The 23,966-nt window shown below is 37.1% G+C and overlaps 3 protein-coding genes across 3 annotated transcripts; 2 read left to right on the plus strand and 1 right to left on the minus strand.

Annotated features, from left to right (window-relative positions):
* Positions 1–4,131: 4,131 nt before the first annotated feature.
* Positions 4,132–7,879, minus strand: LOC147868226 (uncharacterized). The gene is made up of 3 exons (XM_087332283.1): positions 7,662–7,879; positions 5,860–6,003; positions 4,132–5,185 (listed from the first exon to the last, which is right to left on the minus strand). Exons 1-3 carry the CDS (start codon positions 7,853–7,855, stop codon positions 4,288–4,290), a joined length of 1,236 nt encoding a protein of 411 aa, XP_087188409.1. The 5' UTR covers positions 7,856–7,879; the 3' UTR covers positions 4,132–4,287.
* A 4,236-nt stretch (positions 7,880–12,115) lies between these two features.
* LOC147868227 (NADP-dependent D-sorbitol-6-phosphate dehydrogenase-like) lies at positions 12,116–15,265 on the plus strand. Its single transcript, XM_087316740.1, has 6 exons — positions 12,116–12,292; positions 13,236–13,330; positions 13,437–13,554; positions 13,687–13,819; positions 14,362–14,581; positions 14,908–15,265. Exons 1-6 carry the CDS (start codon positions 12,151–12,153, stop codon positions 15,136–15,138), a joined length of 939 nt encoding a protein of 312 aa, XP_087172866.1. The 5' UTR covers positions 12,116–12,150; the 3' UTR covers positions 15,139–15,265.
* Positions 15,266–19,260: 3,995 nt separating this feature from the next.
* On the plus strand, positions 19,261–22,085 carry LOC147868228 (NADP-dependent D-sorbitol-6-phosphate dehydrogenase-like). Its single transcript, XM_087316783.1, has 6 exons — positions 19,261–19,424; positions 20,060–20,154; positions 20,268–20,385; positions 20,527–20,659; positions 21,180–21,399; positions 21,726–22,085. The coding sequence occupies exons 1-6, from the start codon at positions 19,280–19,282 to the stop codon at positions 21,954–21,956; spliced, it is 942 nt and encodes a 313-aa protein (XP_087172909.1). The 5' UTR covers positions 19,261–19,279; the 3' UTR covers positions 21,957–22,085.
* The last annotated feature ends 1,881 nt before the right edge of the window (positions 22,086–23,966 follow it).

Raw genomic sequence — 23,966 nt, forward strand, 5'->3', positions numbered from 1 at the left:
TAACAAGAAAAATGCTTCATACAGTCCACTTCAGCCATCTCGGCGATTAACATGTTGTAGCATCTTGCCAATGTCCACTAAAATCCTGCATAATCAACAGAACTCATTATAAAAATTTCCTCACCCACTCATGCTATTCAACTTCGACCCCACCACCATCTTCACTCATCCTTATCTCATAAAAAGTCTTCCTTCAGTCCACATCAGCCAACTCGTTGACTAGCATCTTGCCAATGTCCACGCCAAACCTATATTAACAACACAAAAACAGTTTACAAGTTTCCTCACCCACTCATCATAATCGGCTTCGACCCCCCCACCGTCTTCACTCATCCTTATCACAGAAAAAACTGCTTCATTCAGTCCCATCCAACATCTCACCTATTAACCGATTACCATCAAGGTCCTGTCAAACAAACAACAACAAAACGAGACACATGCTTCAATTCTTACCGCCATCATCAATCATCACCATGAAATTAAAACATGCCCCCACATCAAACCTTGCTTCAGCCCATACCACCACCATTCTCACATCTCTAAAAACTAGACAAATTGCTTCAATACCACATCACCTATCTCAGTTTATACCATTTTGAACCTGTCGTGATACTCCTCCTAATCTCTTCATTTTGCACATCAACAATGTGCTTCATTTCTACGTCACCCATCTATTCGTTCAGCTCCTAAAACCTGTATAAACAACAATAGCATAAATGTATTGTGTGTATCCCCTCCTAAACATGCGCTTCAATCCCCCGTCAACACCATCATTCATCCTTACCAACTATAAAAACTTCCATGACTACACATATAAAATATAAAGTTTCCTCATCCCCTCATATATTTGCTTCAACCCCCACACCCTCCCCACTCATCCTCTCATCATTAATAAGCTGTATAAGACAATAACTACGTGACTACGATAACGTTGTGGCTATTATGGAAATGTAGATGTAGTCGGCTTTATGATGCAACAAATCTTGGTCCTTCAGATGTACTGCTTGAGATATGGGAAACATTGTTGACAATAGTATGTGGGCAATATGATAATATGTATGTTCTCCATAAAATGTTCATAAGAGAAGGACAAAGCTTCTTCACTTATGGAGGACGTTGCCCCTCTTTGTAGTGTTAGATCAAGGGCCTCAATGGAACTATCGACTTCCATGGACCCTTTCTTGAATATCAGTACATCATGGTAATGTACCTACCGTATCAAGGTTCAACGCCCCTTTATAAGTTGTTTTTGTATGTACGGGTTTTGGTGTACATACAATGTCTTATATTTTATGTTGTAAGCCTCTGGGCATATAACTTCAACTTGTAGTCTTCAAACGTTTTTAATACTATTGAAGAAAATCTTTCAAGGAAAAAAATAAATTAACAAATAATTGGGTTTAATGTCAGATTCTACACTCTAAAATTTTTTGAGTCATAACATTTTAGAAGTGATAGCCTTTAAATTGGATCCTCAAACAATGTATTGGAGTGGGTTTGTTGGAGTGGATATCAAGCATGACTATGAATAATGTAATTGTTACATATGTGAACCGGTTCTTCCCTATTTCAATATGCAGCTAAATCTAGCGATAGTCATAACATCTTAGAAGTGATAGTGTTTAGAGTGGATCCTCAAACAATGTACTGGAGTGGATTTGTTGGAGTCGATATCAAGCATGTCTATGAATAATGTGGTTGTTACATATGTGATATGGCTCTTCTCCATTTCAATATGCAGCTCAATCTAGCAAAGAAATATATAAATTCATTTGTTTATTCGAGCATGACTCAAACTAATTCTTATACAATAGGTTCAAATCAACCTATCATCCTAAAAGTTCTATGATGCTCAAACAATTGTGGTTGAAGATGTGACATATCAAACTATTGGATCGATTCTTGTGTAACCAAGTTGTGCACAATTTTATTCCTAATATTGGCGGAGATTCCTAATACCCCTTCATCAATTGAAGGGTTGCTCATCTAAGAAAGAAGGAACATATAACGCACACATAAAACTAACTAGAAGTATGATCCACATCAACCATGGAGAAGTATATGGTTATGAGAGAAAATTGGAAGGCCAATATTTTTCCATTCGACTATCCTATTCAACGTGGGTCTATAATACAAATTCACTTTATATATTGAAATTTGAAAGGAGTCACCGAGGATATAAAAGTGCATATATCCATGCATCTATATTTTTCCATCCTTTCTTTGGCTTGGGAACTTAATTTTGATTTTGAATTTCTCGATCAATATAATTCAATATCACATCTTTTTGCGATTTCGATGACATCAGGTCATTGTTTTTTTCCATTTGAGGCTAATCAAACTATAATTGAAAAACCATTATGTGCATAAAAGGGACTAAAGGAACAAATTCAAAGTAGGTGATGTCTCGATTATCAGCTATGAAACCAAAAGTAAAAACCTGTATGAATTTGTTAGCATATTATCAATTTTGAGGATGAACATTTAATACCATCAATGAGCTAGATGTTCTTTAATTATGCATCCCTTCATTATTATATCCTTTTCCAAAGTCCCAGATTATGTTGCATAAAGCACAAAATGTATAATGCTTTATGACATTTTTCTAAATTGAACTTCGGGACTCGACTTCACAAAAGTTAAATGATGATCACAAAACCAATCAATAGACGACATAATGTTCCTTTCCCCAAGGTGCAAATTCCACGTTAATGGTAGAGCTAAAGCTTTTTACTTCTACGTTTTTTGCACTACAAAAAGCGAGATAAAAGCAAATGTGTCCATGCAAAGAGTCGACAACTACGTGGGGGAGTCTAATTGGCGACAACCATGGAGTTGGGGGTTGAGCGTTCTTCTGTGTTTTTTGCAGGAAGACTCCAAAAACAATTGTCTTGGGGCTTTTACCGAAGAAAAACGAAACAAAATTGTTAAGAACACCCCTAACCCTCTCGATACAATTTGACAATATGTATCGAAACCTTTTTTAACACATGACTTCTTACAATGTTCCAAGTTTCTTTTTCTAACTTTGAACAAATAGAAACTGAGTTAAACAAGAAAACCATAGTTGCCCCTCACAAATTTTTTAAACATTTTTCACAATATTCTCAAGTTATGTTTAGTTATCACATTGCCTCGAACATAAATCCCAAACACTCCTACTATGTGGTTAGAAATAGTGAGGAACTGTGGTCGATTAGTTCCTCGAATCAAAGATTTAACGTGCACATTCTGGTCGATTAGTTCCTCGAATCAAAGCTTTTAACGTGCACATTTTGGTTGATTAGTCCCTCGAATCAAAGCTTAACAAGCGCATCGAAAAAAAATCAAAGCAACTTGTATTGTTAATCGAATCAAGAGACCCCCATGAATCTAATGATATGAGTGTTAACTTGATGGCTATAAACAAGACCCCATAGTTAATACTTCCATTAGTCTAGCTATTTTTAGATTAGGCAAAAAGAGGGTCATGATTAGCACCCCTAATAATTTAGCTATTATTAGTGGTAAGTGCCATTCTCGCAATTCATTGAAACGTTAGGGTCATGATTAGGACCCTAATAAATCTAGTTATTATTAATAATGGTAGTCACGTAAATTAATTTGATACGTTTAGGGGGGCAGTTAATCTATTATAACATTAATACCCCTCCAAAACAAAAAGGAAAAGAAAAACAGGTTTAGGGTTTGATAGATTATGTTGCTAATCTTCTTAATTTGTGTCTGCATGAACACCCATTGATCGATCATATTAAAATTTCACAGAATGAATGATACATCCATCGCCTGCAAGCACACTGCAATCTCTAAAGCATATCATCCAGTTCTCAGATCGGCAAAAATCAGAACGCAAGTTCGCGAAGTTAGCTCATCGAACTTAAACATTAAGAAAAATCGCCATTAAGACTTACCTAGTTAATAATGCATTAACTGAGATCAAGAATTATACCCCCCCTGTATAATTACAATGTAGGATCATCATCATCATCATCACACAAATTAATCAAGTGTGATGCCAAAGTGTTAGGGACACATCAGTTTATAAATCATCACAAAAAAAGCTCTCAAAAAGAGATTCAGATGTATATGTATATATGTGTGTGTGTATTCCTGCATGTGAGAGCTGGAATCGATCGATCAATCAGTGATTCAAAATGGTAATTGCTGTGTTCTTTTTATATATATATATGTGGTGGCCAAATCATTATGTGACCAAATAAATGTATTTTTTGTGGATGATTTTTTGTGTGATAAGAAATGGAGCATGATCTCAAGGCAGTTTGGCATCTAATTAAGGGTGGAGAAGAACCCATTTTGGTGAGGGTGACATTGATGGTTGTGCAGGTGGTGGCCGTGATTAAGGCCCATGGGGCCGTGATTAAGGCTGATGGGGCCGTGATTAAGGCCGATGGAGCCGTGATTAAGGTCGATCGATCGGATCTCATCCGGATCGCTTCTCTGCTCGATGTTGTTGATGTCCCGCTTGTTGAAGATCGAAGCAAGCTCCGGCAGCATCCCCAACTCTGAGAAGAAATCATCGTCGGCTTCCTCCTCATCCGGCACCGCGAATCGGCCATCATAATCATCGCCATCATCATTCATCATCCCCGATTCTGCTGCTGCGGGGCCACGCACTCCTCCATCCCCTTCATTACCATGAATCTCCCCCTCATTACTAATCAATGATTTCATTCCGTGATCCCCATTAATCAGGCCGCCGTCAATCCCTCCTAAATCATCGTAATTATGGATGTTGTTGTGATGATGGCCGCTTGTGGTCCTAGGGGAATTCACAATCGAAGAGAAGAGGTTATTATAGCCCTGGCTTATTATAATCGGGCCGCCGCGATCGTTAGCACTAATCATGGTATCATTAATCGTGCTTAATTCCTCATCGTTGCGATCTTCGTCTCCTCCTCCTCCTCCTCTTCTGGTGTCACTGCTAATCAAACCTAATTTGGGCGCATCGGGGTCATTAGTGGAGTTAATCATGGAAGGATCTTGATTAATTCCACTAATGCCGATGTGGTCGGGCCCACCTCCATCCTTAATCTTGCTGCTGCCTACAGTCGAGTGATTATGGTCTGATGTGTATGTGATTATGAGCATCGATGGGTCTCGCCTACTTCTTTCCACTTGTTTTCTTGCAGAGCATCCTTTGGCGCTGCTACACCGATAATATCCCCTAATGATCATCCCATTCAACATAATGCAGAATCATTTGGATTGCTATTAGGCCGGATATAGCATTAAATCTTCCCATCGTAATTAAACACTAATGACATTTTCAATGTGCCTAATAATCTCGCCATTACACACAAACTATGACAAGAAGCTGAGAATTAGGAAAGAGAAGAACTGTATTACTTGGGGTTTTCTTTCATATACCCTCATGTAAGGTTCCTATGGCCCATGATTAATTAAGCTCCTAATTATTTCTCATGTAACAATTAAGCTCAGAGCTGATTATATGCCAATATTATTAACACCTTTTTAAACTTCTTCTGTAAATACTGTGAATTAATTAATTAATTAATTACTCTTTCGTAGCCCAGACGTAAGCCTTTATCCCTGCAATTTGTTTGGTGTGCTTTCATGGCCGGCATCACATGGTGCTTTGATTCTATCATTCCTTTTCGAATTTAAATCTTTGTTGTTGGGTAGTTTATACTATTAGTTAATGCAAATGAAAAAGAAGAAATCTAAATGGGGGTTGAAAGATCAACACAAACTAATTAATTCCTTTTTTGATAGTACTGGCAATGCTACAATGAAAATCAAGGGCTAATTAGTAGTGGTTACTATTACTAATCAGGAGAATTAATTATTAAATGCGATGATCATCATCATTATCATTACCTTGGGTAGGGTGAGCCTTTGATAGGTTTTTGGCCATATTTCCTCCAAGCCCACAGATCAGTGGGGGGTGTCTCGCCTTTCTGTTTGCTTGGATCCCCCACTATCGGCACACAAATCACCCTCTTCTCTTGAGATTTTTTTCTACTGCATACACAAATAATCACAAGTAACAGCAATAATTTCAAATTTAAGGCTCATCAATCTCTTAATCACTGTACATCATCTAATGTCTTCAAATCAACCAATGGCAAAATCATTATAATGCAGTGTCACCGTATACTACCTCTTTCTAATCCTACCATAATTTTGTGTAATCATTCACAAATAATAGCAATAATTTCAAATTTAAGGCTCATCAATCTCTTAATTACTGTACATTATCTAATGTCTTCAAATCAACCAATGGCAAAATCATTCATTATAATTCAGTGTCACTGTATATATAATTTGTCTGTACTGCCTCTTTCTAATCCTACCATAATTTTCTGTAATCATTCACAAGTAACAGCAATAGTTTCAAAATTAGGGCTCATCAATCTCTTAATTACTGTACATCATCTAATGTCTTCAAATCGACCAATGGAAAAATCATTCATTATAATTCAGTGTCACTGTATAATTTGTCTGTACTGCCTCTTTCTAATCCTACCATAATGTTCTGTAATCATTCAGTTTCCAATGTACTTCTGTTTGTTAATAATGTTCTCATCAATCAACAATCTTTACGTTTTTCGTTTTGCTGTTTTCTCGTCTGTGACAATCAATCTTACAGTGGCCTTAATAATCTAACCGTCTTGTTCGATTGACTGAAAATCATGATCCATTTGCAGACAGCATTAAGTAGTGATTGAAATGAATCCAAGAGATTTGCTTGAATATTTAATTCCACAAATTAGCACCAATCCAGATCTCAGCTGTTTAATAATGTATCTTCATGGCTGGGATCTGAAATTCCTGAAGATGCAATCCTGAAGAAGCGAGGATCCATTATTAGATTGGTATATGCTCTTTTCCTGGTTCATAAACAGAGAGTGCAGGTGCCATGGTGTCTTTCAAATCCTGCAGGCGCACCATGGGAGGACTTGATCATGACCCTCTATCTCTGGATGAATCTTCTTCAGTACATACACATAAACAACTCCATAACCACCTTCCATACCCTTCTTTTCTTTTCTTTTCTTTTCTTTTTTCCTGCTAGTAACCCCAAGCCGTGTACATAAATCATGATTTCAGACGAATTATATTTTTTTTCAATCCGACTCGATACTGAAGCTATAATTAGTAATGCACTGAATTTCCGGGCATAACAGAAGTTCGCTGATATTAATTAATAATGCATGGTCTTGAATGGTTTGGCATCATGTATGTATTTTGGGCGGTGAATGGAATTGTAATGTACAATCATGATCCGAAAGAAAATATTATAAACCATGATCCATCCGAAGTGATCGAATCAACAAATGATTACTTTCAATAGTAATAAGATTGATCGAATCAACAAATGTGATTTAAAACCTTATTAATCCGTATTCTGCCATACATCAATTCCTTACTGCATTGCAATAACAACATCATAGACGTGACCTCTCTAATGACGTACTAAATAGAGATGAATCATTGGTAACAGGTGAACTTAATCAGACATTAGATGAACATTAGTTATAGTAATGCCGATGCTATTTATAACCTAGAAAATCAATTCTGTGTTCTTGTGCATGAATGGAGATTTAATTGATGAGATTTAAAAAATTAAGACCCTGTGGCAATTCTGCATGAATAATAAAAAAGCAATGGAAATTTACCTTTTCTTATTACTATTGCTAACATGAGTCGAGTTGTTCAGCTTTGTGCAGGGATCCAAGTCTGGATTTCTCATCAATGTCTCAACTTGATTGATATCGATCTGTAGTACTGGGCTGCCATCATCATCTAATTCGATATTATAACTAATGCTGTTGCCCAATTGATCTGTGTCTTGGATCTCACTAAGATCCATGAAAAGCCTGGCTCAATTGATCAAGAGCCCGCAGTGATTCTTATAATTAATTTGATTTTCTGCAGATTAATTTGTGTGTTTACAGTCTAGATTTGGCGATCAGGCCAAAGAATTGAAGGAGGGAATGAATGAGGGGAGAGGTCGAAATGCATGAATCAAAATGTTAATGGAGGAAATGGGGTTGGGAATCGATCACAAAGTGTGATTAGTATGTAAGAAAGAGGATTCCAAATTTTGATGGGAGCAATTATAACCAATGGCAGAATGTGGATGTGAGGTCTAAATTTGATAAATCTTGAGATTAGGGTTAGGGTTAGGGTTAGGGATCCCAGCAAGCATATGGTATTGGGTTTCTTATGTCTGATTTGGGGGGGCTAAAGAAGGAGGAGAGGGAAGGAAGTGGTGTAGTCAGTCATGGGCCCTATATATATATATCATATAAATTTAATCAAAGATATAGATGTACATAGATATATGTAGATATGTATGGATTAGATATATTCTATTTGGAATATTATGTAGTTACAATGGAGTTAAAATTTATCAACTTTGGATGGAATTTTTTGTGATATTGTTTGGCTACACACTACATTATACATACATACCAATACAGTACATAAATTGCATTACATTACATTCTCCAATCAATCAATCAATCCATGAGAGTTTATGACACACCCTCGTCATTGCGTGCATACCGTATATAATATGTACATACTACTCTATGAAGACACACGAAAGAAGACAATGTTTGGAGTTATACGACAGCCCATGTCCTTTGAGACAGATCTTGTCCTGACCGGCCCGATCCCGTCCTCCCAACTACGATACTCTCTAATACATGACTTTTCCTCATTCGCCTCCTGGGTGCCCACTTAGATTTGTCCCAACCCCCCCCCCCCCCCCCCCCCCCAATCCGGTTTTGGAATGAGGAGTTGTCTTTAAATCGGGTATGAATTGGGTGGTGCTTTCTTTAAATCAATCATGTGCTAGATCTACGTTGCGTCTGAGTTATCTCGAGGATGTGCTTACTCTCGGCTTTCATGTGATTAGGATGCCATACGCTTTGACCTCACATCATTCCAAAAATAATAATGTCAACATACTAAAGTCTGAGATTTCAATATATATATTAGCATATTTTAGTAGTTTCCCCTGGAAAGTAATAAGGAAGAAGGACGTGCGTGGGTCGCAACTATGTATGTTCCTTCGTCCCCCTTTTCCTAGCACACACATCCCTTCTCGACAAAAATAAATGAATAAATATATGGAAATTTTTCTAAGCATGTATCGATACATGATCGTCTAGCATAATATTGCACGTGCTCCAACGGAAAGCATCATTCGCACGCACATTACGGGCACTTAGCATCTTTGATGGAACATCAATCCCCCCCCCCCCCCAATATGCCACCCACGAAGTGGCCTCCTCGATTCATTGCTAGATTCGGCATTGGCTCTATAGTTTTACATTTTGTACACATCCAATCCAATTCTAATGATTTCTTATCATTGTTGTAAAATACTTGCCATAAAGTATGCGTACAATACGTATTCTAAGTATTCTAACTTCTTCTTTTTAAATACTTAGAATACGTATTTTATAGATAAAGTACGTTAAATACTTAGAATATGTGTAGAATACGTGTAGAATACTTAGAATATGTGTAGAATACTTGTAAAATACGTTAAATACTTCTTAAATTTTAAAGTTTTTAAAAAATATATATATATATATATATTGAAATGATAAATACTTGTTAAATACGTTGAATACGTAGAATACGTCAAAATTTTAAAAACGACAGTTCTAAAACATAGAATACGTGTAGAATACTTCAGAGTATTCTAAAACGTACTCTAAACGTAGAATACGCATTTTTTAACAACTATGTTTCTTATGACTTCTTTTATGCTTGGATGTGTGACTCATGAGATTTCCCTGTTTGATGTCATTATCTTGTTCGAAATGGATCCATTAGTGTAAAATGGTTCGAATCAACAATATATTTTGAGATCCAATGCCTTTGTAAGCATTTGGTTTACATACGAGAAGATTTTGGCTAGTATCATTTAACTTTTTAGATATATGCTATTGGAGTTGAGGTTGGATACTACAAAATCCATTCGTTGGATCCTATAGAATGATCGTCTAGGAGAATTAACATTTATAATTATATTTGTTTGAATAAAATCCTTAGTTATTACACTATGTTTTTATAACATGTCAAAGTCATGTTTATTTTAAGAAACAATGCATTAAATCTCCATAAATTCCAAGCAATTACAAATTATTGGCTACATGAGTTAAACATATTAGAACATGATAATGCTGAGTTAAACACTTGTGTTTTGTAACGTTTGTTATGGTTGTGGTACAAGTTATTATATTTTGAAGCATAATGTGAAAGCTTAAAAAACTATGGCCGTATAAGTTGTGCTTCAAGTCTTAGCTAATGGGTTTGATTACTTTTCTATTATAAAAACTTAGATCATGCGTACCGAGTGGCTTTATTCCTAAACACATGGCTTTACAAACAAACTATTGGAAGTTTTTGCACAATACAAAAAACGAGAGCATCGCCCTTAAATAAACTTAGCGATATTGAAGAATAATGACTACCCAAAAGTGGCAATGGTGAAGAATGTTTTATGTATCTTAGCCTTTGAGCTTTACATGCTTCACAAAATCTCTGACCCTCAATACGTATATTCCCGCCCGTACCTTTTCAAATGGATAAAATATAGTCACCCTCTCTTATCTCGTGAATGTAGACATGTTTGGCGTACCTATATGATATAAGAGGTATTGGAAAATTGTCGGGATAGTGAATAAAGAAGCCATTACAAGTTTAAGTTTGGTCATCCACAACCATTTTTCCAATTCATTACATGGATACAATTTTCTAATTGGGTACATGGTAGTGTATGATCAAGAGAGCTTGTTGTGATCACATTAAGCCATAACTTAAGAATCAAATTACCAAATATTACGCCTTTTCATGAGTGAAAAAAACACATTAATATTAAAATTATTTTTGTAGTCCATTCAATTCCTTATAAAGAAAACTTCTACGATGACAACCCTAGTATATTTCCTTGATCATATGCGTAATTCGTTCAAAATATAACGTCTTTTCATTATATAAAATGTGAAGCTCACGAGGATAACTTTGGATTGACATTTTGCAATTGTAAGAAATGTGATGGCAATGATCATATACTTCTACGACATTTGAGGATGGCTAGAGGTTCTTGTATTCAAATCTCTATCATACAATCGATCATTGTAAGATATTAATGATATTCCAGATCACATTGGTCCCTCGGCTGGGTTTGGAGAATCATTTATGAATATTATAGATTCTTTAGACGCCCAAGATTTAGTCCAAAATTGGTCTAGTTTAATATAGCAAATAATTGTCGATCGAGGCAATGCTCTAAAAGCATTTGCAATCCTTGAAATCCTTTTCATCAATATTGGCCTCACTCTAATGTAATGGTTCCATTTCTTCAATAGAACCTTAGAAATTCATGTGTTCCACCTAGAGGATCAAGGTTTGTTGTAGATAGTAGTAATCTAGTTCTAACAACTTGTATAGAAACCTTAATAATGACTCTTACCTTGGTCATTGGCTTGTGCTAGTATCTGTATGCCAGGCACGAGTTACCTCGTTACAATGGACAAGACTTATGGCCAAAAGGATCATGAATGACACCATGATTTCAATCATGAGAACGAGAATACAACCAAAACAACAATTGCAACTACAGGTGACCCACATCGGGAGTACTAGAGGAACGGACGATTGTCGCAAATTGGACCGCCCAACGTATCAAGGCAACCAGACTAGATGATAGCATTGTGAAAGATTTTCACCCCTCACTACTAGGGTGTGTACCACAGAGTTAGAACGATGGTGTGTGGGCAGGCACGCCCGGAGGGCTAGGTACGGTAGGTACACCTCCACGAGGGCGTGTTCGTGTGTCTCAGCTCAGGCGTTCTCATGAGCACCTTTTTTCTCAGACCGAAAGAAATGCAGAAGGCAACGAACGAGGTGGAAAAGCTAGAGATTGGTGGTGCGGCCAATCCGATCCAATACTGTTAGCCCTATTCATTGTTTCTATTGTCCGGCCAATACTACTACAGTCTACATACTCATAACCATTGGGTTTGGGTTTGGGTTTAAAGCAGCCCATTTGGGGAGGCTTACACAGTAACCTTTTTTTTTCCTTTTCTTCTTTGTGCCTTTCTCTGTGTTTCTGTCCTGCCTCTGCAGTGCTAGCAAGTAGCTATGGCGTCTTCCTCCATTCTTCTGAGTAGCGGCCATCAGATGCCTCTCATCGGCCTCGGCGTGTGGAGAACAGAGCCTCAACTTCTCCACGGTCTCATCTCCCAAGCTGTCCGCCTCGGTTATCGCCATTTCGACTGTGCTGGTAAAAATTTAATCTCCTTTCCTAATCTTGTCCCTCCCTTCCTTCTTCCCTTTTGTTTGTTTGTTTTCTTTGTTCTTCTCATTCCTTCTTCTTCACGAATTCCCATTAAAAGGTACGATACTGTAAGGGAAGGAACTACCGTGCATGCCACAAAAAATCTTCAACCTTAGTTCCATAATTAAGCATTGGAAACACAAAGAAACAATGCTAAAAGAAAACGAATTCTCTGTAACATCGATCCAAAAATGAAGAAACAAGGAAACACATTCTCTTTGGAACCACAAAGAAACAAGAATAAAAGGGAATTTTGTTCTCTATGAAAAAAATAGAAGTCTATTTAGATCTCTTTGATCGTGTCTCTCATTTTCTTTCAAATGTAATATGTGTCAGACAGTATTATTTCCATGGATATACACAGAAAGGTCATGCATGTGGTTATGTCCATAAAGATGACATTATCTCTGTTTTCTTTTTCAAACATGCATAACACATGTGTCAATCTCCATGGATATGGATATTGGGTTGTCTTATGTTTTTTCTGTCCTTCAAACATACATTACAAATGGGTTCATGATGGAAATATGAAATTCACGAACCTTTAATCGATACCTACCTTCCTATTGCTATACATATCTGTATTTGTTCCATTTACTATATTCGATGTTAAGTGTGCCATTGAAGCGTTCAAGATGCTTACCTGCTATCCAGGTGTAATTGTGATCGCTATTTTTCGAATTGTTTGGAAATCACTGCCAGTATTTCACGAGTTTCGATAGATTAACCCAAACGCACATGAATGTTTCAGTAATTTTCACCCATTACATTAGGCTTACACATTTCTATACTTTTTAAGGCATTTACCCATAATGCAAAAGTTTATCCTTAATTTTTACGCCTCAATTTTGGTGTATTTGACTTAAGGAGTGCGTTGTTTTCTATTTAGCTGATTATGGGAATGAAAAAGAGGTGGGGGATGCTCTTTCTGAGGTTTTCCGACAGGGCTTAGTTAAAAGAGAGGAGCTTTTCATAACTACAAAGGTTTAGTGTCTTTAATCTATTCTTTGATTACCTTTAAAGAGAAAATATACCTTATAACTAATACTGAGCAATCAAAAAAATTGTTTATTTTTGTACCATATTTTAGTTATGGAATTCAGATCATGGACATGTTCGTGAAGCTTGTGAGGACAGTTTGAAAAATCTTCAGCTAGATTACCTGGATTTGTATTTGGTTCACTTTCCAGTTGCCACCAAGCACACAGGTTAATGAGAAGACCAATACTTGTTGGTTCCATTATCTCACAGTTTTTGACATCCGAAAAAGAAGAAGAAAATAAACCTTTTTCCCCCATTTCATATTTCAATATAGTTGGTAATTGTTCCCTTGGTTGAAGGTGTGGGGACAACCAGTAGTGCTTTGGATAGTGAGGGGGTTCTTGATATTGACATTACAATCTCATTGGAAACAACGTGGCATGCAATGGAAGATCTAGTTACTGAAGGATTAGCTCGCAGCATCGGGATTAGGTAAACATTACTTCTGTAATTAGATTGTTGAATTTCAGATTTCTCTGCTAGGTTACAAGATAATGCATTTGCGATATCACCAGAATCCCTCTGCCCCTAAATTCTAGAAGCTTAAGGGACACTCTGGTAAATACCCAACAATTTTAGAGTATTTTTTCTGTATGTATTTATTGGGATAGTTGTTTGGCAAATTTCAAAATCTGAGAGGTGTCTTTTGTAATTATACAAATCAAATTTGAAGGTTTTCCAGTCTTTTCCATGAGCTTGGGCAGTTGAACTTTTTGTGTTGCCAAATTGGTGTACTAAAGTGGTTCATTTTCAAGAAAACAAAGGTTAAGAAAAAAGAAATGCGATAAGCTTTAAACCAATCTTTTTTACCTTGTTCTCGAAAACACCAAATATGTAAATGCAGCCCACTCTAGAAAAAATGTTGACTAGATTTATGTAGCGCAAGATAGCTCACATACACAACCTCACTTAACACTGTGTCCCCCACTGAATAACTGATTCTTTTTGTTTCTTTTGTGTTTTTTCTTTTATAGCAATTATGACCTGTTTCTGACTCGAGATTGCTTGGCATACTCAAAGATCAAGCCTGCAGTGAACCAAATCGAGACACATCCTTATTTCCAGAGGGAGTCTTTGGTCAAGTTTTGTCAGAAGCATGGTGTTGTCGTGACAGCACATACTCCCCTCGGTGGTGGTGCTGCGAACATTGAGTTGTTTGGTTCTGTTTCTGCTCTTGATGACCCTGTCATCCAGGTACGCGTTTCTGCTAACAAGTGTTTTCTGCCATTTCTGGTTGAACGTTATTCATTCATACACTTTTTATGCTTTTGTGGCATTCTTGATAAGTTTGCTGTATTAAATCAATCATAAGAGATAATCTCTGACAGCATTTTCCTCCATAAAGGAGTATTCATGGATACATAATGATATGATGGATTTCAGCTTGCCTGATTATTCTTCTAATGCAGTGTCAAAAATGTACAACTTGCCCGTATTGCATTTTATGTACATCATTCTGTCCTCCCAGATTTAACTCCAATACTTCATTAACGATGCTTTTTCTGCACATGGATTTATAGAATTTGGCAAAGAAATATGGTCGAACAGCCGCACAGATCATCCTTCGATGGGGCATTCAAAGAAAAACAGTTGTGATACCAAAGTCGAGCCGAATTGAAAGGCTTGAGGAAAACATAAAAATCTTTGATTTTGAGTTATCAAGTGAAGATATGGAGGTCATCAAACATGTGGATAAGAATTATCGTACGAATCAACCTGCCAAATTCTGGGGCGTCAATTTATTTGCATGAACGAATAATTTCCTCTTCTCGTAGACTCTCTAGGAATAATCTTCTTTTTGTCATAGAAGATGCTTTTCTTTTGTCTACCTTTTTATAAAGAATTTGACAAACTTAGTTTAATGATGCCATGTTTGATTGTCCGCTTGATTTTCTTTCCAAATTTGCTTTTTAGGTTAAGAGTCTTTGATGTGAATGATGGTTTGAAATGGTCTTAGATGTTGAAACCCGTACATAGCAAGAATCATTGTGAGTTCTAGTAATTCATTGATAGTAGAGCATGGCATACAGATCTTACGAGCTTACGAGGATGCTATTCGTGTCAAATGCTCTAACACAGAAACACTGCTATGAGACAGGAGGTATCTTCTTTCAACAGATCCATTACTTGTTGAACTTTCTTTGTTTTTCTACAGTCTGAGAGTAGCATAAAATGTATGTTGGCATGGAATGCACTATGAGCAATTCTCCCCATGAAGGTCGAACTTCTGACAAACGAGCTCTTAAACTTATATTATTGTTGCAAGTGCTATGATGGAGTTCAGATGGCGATTGATTGGCTCTTTGAGAGAGGTCAACTTGGTGGTGATTACACCACATGATATCTATGAATCTGTGAACCAGAGATGGTATGAAGATGAATCTTTGGCACTTTGAAAATCTTCTTAATTTTGATGGGATGGTAGCTATGGATACTCCTTGATATGTACCCATAGTAACAAGAGGACATGGATTCCTTGATATGTTTGAATCTACCCACTGCAATATGATGGAAAGTAAAACTTCTTTGAAGTCCTACTGTTTATAAAATGAGATGAGTCCCTTCATTCGACCAAATCCTAATGTTCCTCCATGTTATTAATGTGAATTATTGAAAGGACATGGTTATTCTCTTGGAATATACGACCATTGACAATGGAATGGGCCTGGGTTAGCAAATATGCCGATAGAAGAAGAGGACTGTTTACAACTGACTGAGAAGTGGATGACCAAGATGCAAATGAGCAATGAGCGGATCATTGTTGTAGAATACTTTTTTGAAATGATAAATACTTGTCAAATACGTAGAATACGCCAAACTTTCAAATACGTAATTAGAAAAATGGCAGTTCTAAAATGTAGAATACTTCAGAGTATTCTAAAATATATTTTAAACGTGGAATACACATTTTTTAACGACTATGGAGTTGATAATAAGAGAGTAGATGCTGATTCAACTATGACTACCACAACTTCACTAGTGGATTTGCAAGTTTGAGAAAACAATGCTAGAAAGCAAACATCAAGAAAATTACTAAAGACGTTGAATTGAAGATTGGTGATACCACATGAGGGCATTGAGGGGAATAGTTGAGGTTAAAATCGACAAAGAGGAAGTTTAAGAAATAAAAGAAGGATTGAATGATATTGATGAGTAAAGCAAAAAATCTAATTTATTTTTGATTGTTGATAAAAATATGCATGTAAGGTTCATGCCGTTAAAGAAAGTCATAGAGGTTTCCCAACAAGCAATTGAACTCAAAGAATCTAATTTTCATTCAATCATTCACGTAGTATGCAAGAGAAGATTCATGCCATTGAAGAATAAGGCATTGAGGTGTCTAAACAAACCAAGGAGGAGACCGATGAGAAGGACAATAAAACCAAAGACACAATAGAGAATTGTGAAGAATCTGGTAAGTATTAGGCTAACGGAATGTCCAAGATAGCAAAAGAGAAGGTGACGAAGCCACCTTACCTTGGAAGTGGTTGTGGATGTAAATTCCAAGAAGATGCAAGCGTGGAAGAGAAAAAGGTTTCTAGATCCGTATGACATGTAAAAATATTGATACATCTTCTCATACGAGGCTATTGAGAAGATGGAAAATTTATCCCAAGATATCGATGAACCAACCGAGGAGGAATCAATCTATTGCATATAGATACCCTAACCCATGATAGATATATTGCATTATGTGAGGAGGTTAGGCCAATGAAGGAAATTGACAAAAGGGGAATAAAGAGGAAGGGTAAGAAAAACACAAGCACTATCATTGTAGGAGGAAGTTTAAAAACTAGTTGACCAATACATTCAACAATGTGGAAGATGTGTTAGACCAAATATAAAAAAAAGGAACCTAGTTGGTAGCACATGAAGATGAGATAATCCAATTTGCCATGATATAATTTGCATACCAATGCAAACCAAATTTGATACAAGTTGTTTGTCTGGGTAATTTCATTCTTCACTGAGGGAGTCAACTCCTTAGAATTGCTAGAAAGACATTGGATTTGGGCAATCTCTCTTCAAAGTTGGCACATACTAGAGAATGTTTGGGTTTGTTGGTAGATGTTGTGTCACCTATTGCATACGTTGTGAACTAGCTTTAAATAAAGCAGTCTTATTGGTTTGTAAAGTGTCAAATAAGGGAGGCTATAGGACTAGGATTTAAGTCAAAATGAAAACCTTTGCAAATGTTACCTATTACACACGTTGTAAACTAGCTCTAAATCAATCAGTCTTATTGGTTGCAAAATTGTCGAATAAGGGAGAGACTATAGGACTAGGATTTAAGTCAAAATGAAAACATTTGGTAATGTTACATGTTACACACGTTGTGAACTAGCTTTAAATCAAGCATTCTTATTGGTTGCAAAAGTGTCGAATAAGGGAGACTATAGGACGAGGATTTAAATCAAAATGAAAAGCAAATGTTACCTATTACACATTGTGAACTAGCTTTAAGTGAAGCAGTCTTATTGGTTGCAAAAGTGTTGAAAAAGGGAGGATGTAGGACTAAGAGCTAAGTCAAAATGAAAACGTTTGCAAATGTATAATTTATGGAGTATTTCAGTCAAATTTCACAAAGGAGGCTATAGGGCTAGTGTTCAAAGCAAATTTGAAACATTTCTAAATATGTATGTTGCCTTCATGAGTTCTTGTTGGGCCATCGACACATTGATTAATCGGTCTCCTTACGGTTCTAGCTTCCAATCTTGTACACGGGTGTGCCTTTTTCTTTGTCTATTCACAACAAAAGTTAACCTGAGTGTGTCTTTTTTATTCATGGCTGTTAGCGGTTTTGGTTAGGACATCACGACAAGGGCCTCGTGCTTGGAACAAAGGATTCACTGCGCGATTCTTTTTTCATTTGGAGGAACTATAAACATCACGGCGAGAGCCTCGTGCTTGGAACAAAGGATTCACTGCGCGATTCTTTTTTCATTTGGAGGAACTATAAACATCACGGCGAGGGCCTTGTGTTTGGAACAAAGGATTTTCTACGCCACTCTTTTTTTGTTTGGAGGAATTATATGGAAAAGGTGTGGGGGCCACCACATCAATGACATCTCTCTCCTACCGCAGTTTTAGGTTTTGGGGGTCTCTAGAATCGCATGAGAATCAAGCAAAAAGATCCCAAAGATGAATAAAACCAAAATTTTGTGTTTTAGTTTGGATGCAAGATATGGAAAAATGGTTTGGATGATGGGGATGCAACACACTTGCTTCATGATACATCACTAGAGTCCTGTGTAAACGAGGCCTTTTTGCAATGCCAATGTATCATGACATGAGAAAAATGTGGGGGCTACCACTTTACACATTAGTTATACTACACATGTTGCACCAAACAACAAAACCATATGCTTTGCCAAACGGGAAAACCGTTCATATCGGTACATGTCAAAAAGCCTATCATGTTGTCTGCCATCCGAACCATTGCTTCCATGTGACTTAGCTCACATGCATTGGGGCACAAGTGATGAGGGTGGTCGGCTATGCACATAGTATCGCACTTTAATACAATACTATGTGCCTTTTGATCATATGGGGACTATGCTTTCCATACATCGTCGACCAAACCCAATCCTTGCAAGAATTTCGCTCACAGTGTCACAATGTGCACTTTCGATTGAACAACGCAGGCCGCCACTATCTGCAAAGACAATAATAATAGAATCTATGTCTCCTTTTGCTTCTTCTTTTTCTGCCTTTGCTTTTCCCCTGGTCACACACATTCTATGAGATCTTTCTCGGTCTCTCACCCTTTTGCTTTTGCTTTTGCTTTTGCTTTTCCGTTGGCCACATCAATCATCTTTCTCTGTCTCTCATCACCCCTCTTCTTCCCTTTCTTCTTCTCTGTGCTCTGTTTCTGCTTGCCTCTCATTAGCCATGGCATCCCACTCATCCATTCTTCTCAGTAGCGGCTACAAGATGCCTATCATCGGCCTTGGCTTGTGGAGGGCGGATCCACAAATCCTCCGCACTCTCATCTGCCATTCCATTCTCCTAGGTTATCGCCATTTTGACTGTGCTGGTAAAACTCAATTCTCTTTCAAATGCATAATGCCAATATGTGTTCACAGTATTATTTCCATGCATATGCATACCAATTTTCATTTATGCGGCTATGAAGATCATGGTATCTCCGTATTTTGTTTTCTTTTTCAATGTCCATCTCCATGGCTATGGACATCACTTTGTCTCTATTTTTTCTCTCTTTATAAAAACGTACATAACAAATATTGTGTCCAAAATACACATATGAATTTTACAAACCTTTAATGGATACCAATCCTCCTAGTGCTGTTTTTGTATTTGATACATTTGGTATTTCAATGTTTAAGTGTGCCATCGAAAGCTACATTGAAGATGCTTGCTTCCTATCCAGACATAACGGTGGTGAATCGTGATTGCCATTTTTCAAACTTTTATGGAAATTACTGCCCGTATCTCACGTATTTTGAAATATTCCGGCAAATACTCATGAATGTTTCAGTAATATTCACTCAATCCAAGTCAGAATGTAATGCAAATAAGAATGTTATATTAGCGTGATCACACATTTCTATATTTGCAAACGGATTCACCATAATCTGAAATTTTGTCCTTAATTTATACACCTCAGCTTTGTGTAATTGACTGAAAGCATGTTTTTTGTTTTCTCTTTAGCTCATTATAAGAATGAAAATGAGGCCGGGGACGCTCTCTCTGACGTTTTGCGACAGGGCTTAGTCAAAAGAGAGGAGCTTTTCATAACCACCAAGGTGAGTGAGTATCTTCGACGTATTATTCAGACATCTTTAAAGCTGAGAGAATATAGCTTATGACGAATACTGAACAATCAAAACAATTGTTCTGTTTTTATGCCATATCTTAGTTATGGAATTCAGATCATGGAAATGTTCGTGAAGCTTGCCTCGACAGTTTGAAAAAACTTAAGCTAGATTACCTGGATTTGTATTTGGTTCACTTTCCAGTTGCCACTAAGCACACAGGTTAAAGATAAAACTAAGACTGGTTGGTTCGTTTTATCTGACAGTTTGTGACATTAGAAAAGCAAGAAGAAAATAACCTCTCTTTTTGTTTTTACTCTTTCCTTTTTCTAAGAGAATTGGTAATTGTTATCTTGGTTGAAGGTGTGGGGACAACAAGGAGTGCTATGGATAGTGAGGGGGTTCTTGATATTGACATGACAATCTCATTGGAAACAACGTGGCATGCAATGGAAGATCTAGTTACTGAAGGATTAGCTCGCAGCATCGGGATTAGGTAAACATTACTTCTGTAATTAGATTGTTGAATTTCAGATTTCTCTGCTAGGTTGCAAGATAATGCATTTGCGATATCACCAGAATCCCTCTGCCCCTAAATTCTAGAAGCTTAAGGGACACGCTCTGGTAAATACCCAACAAGTTTAGAGTATTTTTTCTGTATGAATTTATTGGGATAGTTGTTTGGCAAATTTCAAAATCTGAGAGGTGTCTTTTGTAATTATACAAATCAAATTCGAAGGTTTTCCACAGCCTTTTCCATGAGCTTGGGCAGTTGAACTTTCTGTGTTGCCAAATTGGTGTACTAAAAGTGGTTCATTTTCAAGCAAACAAAGGTTAAGAAAAAAGAAATGTGATAACCCTAAACCCTAAACCCTTGTTCTCTAAATACACCAAATATGTAAATGCAGCCCACTCTAGAAAAAATGCTGACTAGATTTATGTAGCGCAAGATAGCTCACCTACACAACCTCACGTAACTGATTCTTTTTGTTTCTTTTGTGTTTTTTCTTTTATAGCAATTATGACCTGTGTCTGACTCGAGATTGCTTGGCATACTCAAAGATCAAGCCTGCAGTGAACCAAATCGAGACACATCCTTATTTCCAGAGGGAGTCGTTGGTCAAGTTTTGTCAGAAGCATGGTGTTGTTGTGACAGCACATACTCCCCTTGGTGGTGGTGCTGCGAACATTGAGTTGTTTGGTTCTGTTTCTGCTCTTGATGACCCTGTCATCCAGGTACGCGTTTCTGCTAACAAGTCTTTTCTGCCATTTCTGGTTGAACGTTATTCATTCATACACTTTTTATGCTTTTGTGGCATTCTTGATAAGTTTGCTGTATTAAATCAATCATAAAAGATAACCTCCGACAGCATTTTCCTCCACAAAGGAGTATTCATGGATACCTAATGATATGATGGATTTCAGCTTGCCCGATTATTCTTCTAATGCAGTGTCCAAAATGTACAACTTGCCTGTATTGCATTTTATGTACATCTTTCTGTCTTCCCAGATTTAACTCCAATACTTCATTAACGATGCTTTTTTTGCACATGGATTTATAGAATTTGGCAAAGAAATATGGTCGAACAGCCGCACAGATCATCCTTCGATGGGGCATTCAAAGAAAAACGGTTGTGATACCAAAGTCGAGCCGAATTGAAAGGCTTGAGGAAAACATAAAAATCTTTGATTTTGAGTTATCAAGTGAAGATATGGAGGTCATCAAACATGTGGATAAGAATTATCGTACAAATCAACCTGCCAAATTCTGGGGCGTCAATTTATTTGCATGAACGAATAATTTCCTCTTCTCGTAGACTCTCTAGGAATAATCTTCTTTTTGTCATAGAAGATGCTTTTCTTTTGTCTACCTTTTTATAAAGAATTTGACAAACTTAGTTTAATGATGCCATGTTCGATCGTCCGCTTGATTTTCTTTCCAAATTTGCATTTTAGGTTAAGAGTCTTTGATGTGAATGATGCTTTGAAATGTTCTTAGATGTTGAAACCCGTACATAGCAAGAATCATTGTGAGTTCTAGTAATTCATTGATAGTAGCACATGAAGATGAGATAATCCAATTTGCCATGATATAACTTGCATACCAATGCAAACCAAATGTGATACTTGTCTAGGTAATTTCATTCTTCACGGAGGGAGTCAACTCCTTAGAAATGCTAGAAAGACATTGGATTTGGGCAATCTCTCTTCAAAGTTGGCACATACTAGAGAATGTTTGGGTTTTTTGGCAAATGTTGTGTCACCTATTGCATACGTTGTGAACTAGCTTTAAATCAAGTAGTCTTATTGGTTGCAAAAATGTCGAATAAGGGAGGCTATAGGACTAGGATTTAAGTAAAAAATGAAAACATTTGCAAATGTTACCTATTATAGACGTTGTGAACTAGCTTTAAATCAAGTTGTCTTATTGGTTGCAAAATTGTTGAATAAGGGAGACCATAGGACTAGGATTTAAGTCAAAATGAAAACATTTGCAAATGTTACTTGTTACACACATTGTGAACTAGCTTTAAATCAAGCATTCTTATTGGTTGCGAAAGTGTCGAATAAGGGAGACTATAGGACAAGGATTTAAGTCAAAATGAAAACATTTGCAAATGTTACCTATGACACATTGTGAACTAGCTTTAACCTCGTGCTTGGAACAAAGGATTCGTTGCACAATTCTTTTTTTGTTTGGAGGAACTATAAACATCACAACGAGGGCCTCATGTTTGGAACAAAGGATTTGTTGCGCAACTCTTTTTTTTGTTTGGAGGAACTATATTGAAAAGGTGTGGGGGCCACCACATTAATGACATCTCTCTCTCTCTCTCTCTCTCTCTCTCTCTCTCTCTCTCTCCCCCCCCCCCCCCCATAATCGGATGAGAATCAAGCAAAAAGGTCCCAAAGATGAATAAAACCAAAAGTTTGTGTTTTATTTTGGATGCAAGATATGGAAAAATGGTTTGGAAGATGGGGATGCAACACACTTGCTTCATGATACATCACTAGATTCCTGTGTAAACGAGGCCTTTTTGCAATGCCAATGTATCATGACATGGGAACAATGTGGGGGCTACCACTTTACACATTAATTATATATACTACACATGTTGCAGCAAACAACAAAACCATATTCTTTGCCAAACGAGGAAATCGTTCATATCGGTACATGTTAGAGCCTATCATGTTGTCTGCCATCTGAACCATTGATTCCATGTGACTTATAGCTCACATGCATCGGGGGCACAGGTGATGAGAGTGGCCGACTATGCACACTTTGCCTGAACAAGTTTGAGAGTCCAGAGTATCGCACTTTAATACAATGCTCTGTGCCTTTTTTATCATATGGGACTATGCTTTCCATACATCTTTGACCAGACACAATCCGTGAACGAATTTCTCTCACGGTGTCACAGTGTGCACATTCGATTGCAACATTCATTGGTAAAAGTTCTTGCGCATTGCGGGCCACTACTATCTCCAAAGACAATAATAGAATCTATGTCTCCTTTTGCTTCTTCTCTTCTTCTTTTTTCTACCTTTGCTTTTCCGCTGGCCACATTCATTTGATGAGATCTTTTCTCGGTCTCTCACCCTTTTGCTTTTGCTTTTGCTTTTGCTTTTCCGTTGGCCACATCAATGATCTTTCTCTCTGTTTTCTCCCCCATTTGCTTTTGCTTTTGCTTTTCCGCTAGAGAGAGAGAGAGAGAGAGAGAGAGAGAGAGAGAGAGAGAGAGAGAGAGGAGGTCGCAATTCGCCATGTGTCTCTGATTCCAGATTCCCTTTTCCTTCAGACA

This window comes from Azolla caroliniana, unplaced genomic scaffold, assembly GCF_043228905.1.
Source record: "Azolla caroliniana isolate FFs.n. ecotype wild unplaced genomic scaffold, voAzoCaro1.0.p SCAF_1, whole genome shotgun sequence".
NCBI classification, from domain to species: domain Eukaryota; kingdom Viridiplantae; phylum Streptophyta; class Polypodiopsida; order Salviniales; family Salviniaceae; genus Azolla; species Azolla caroliniana.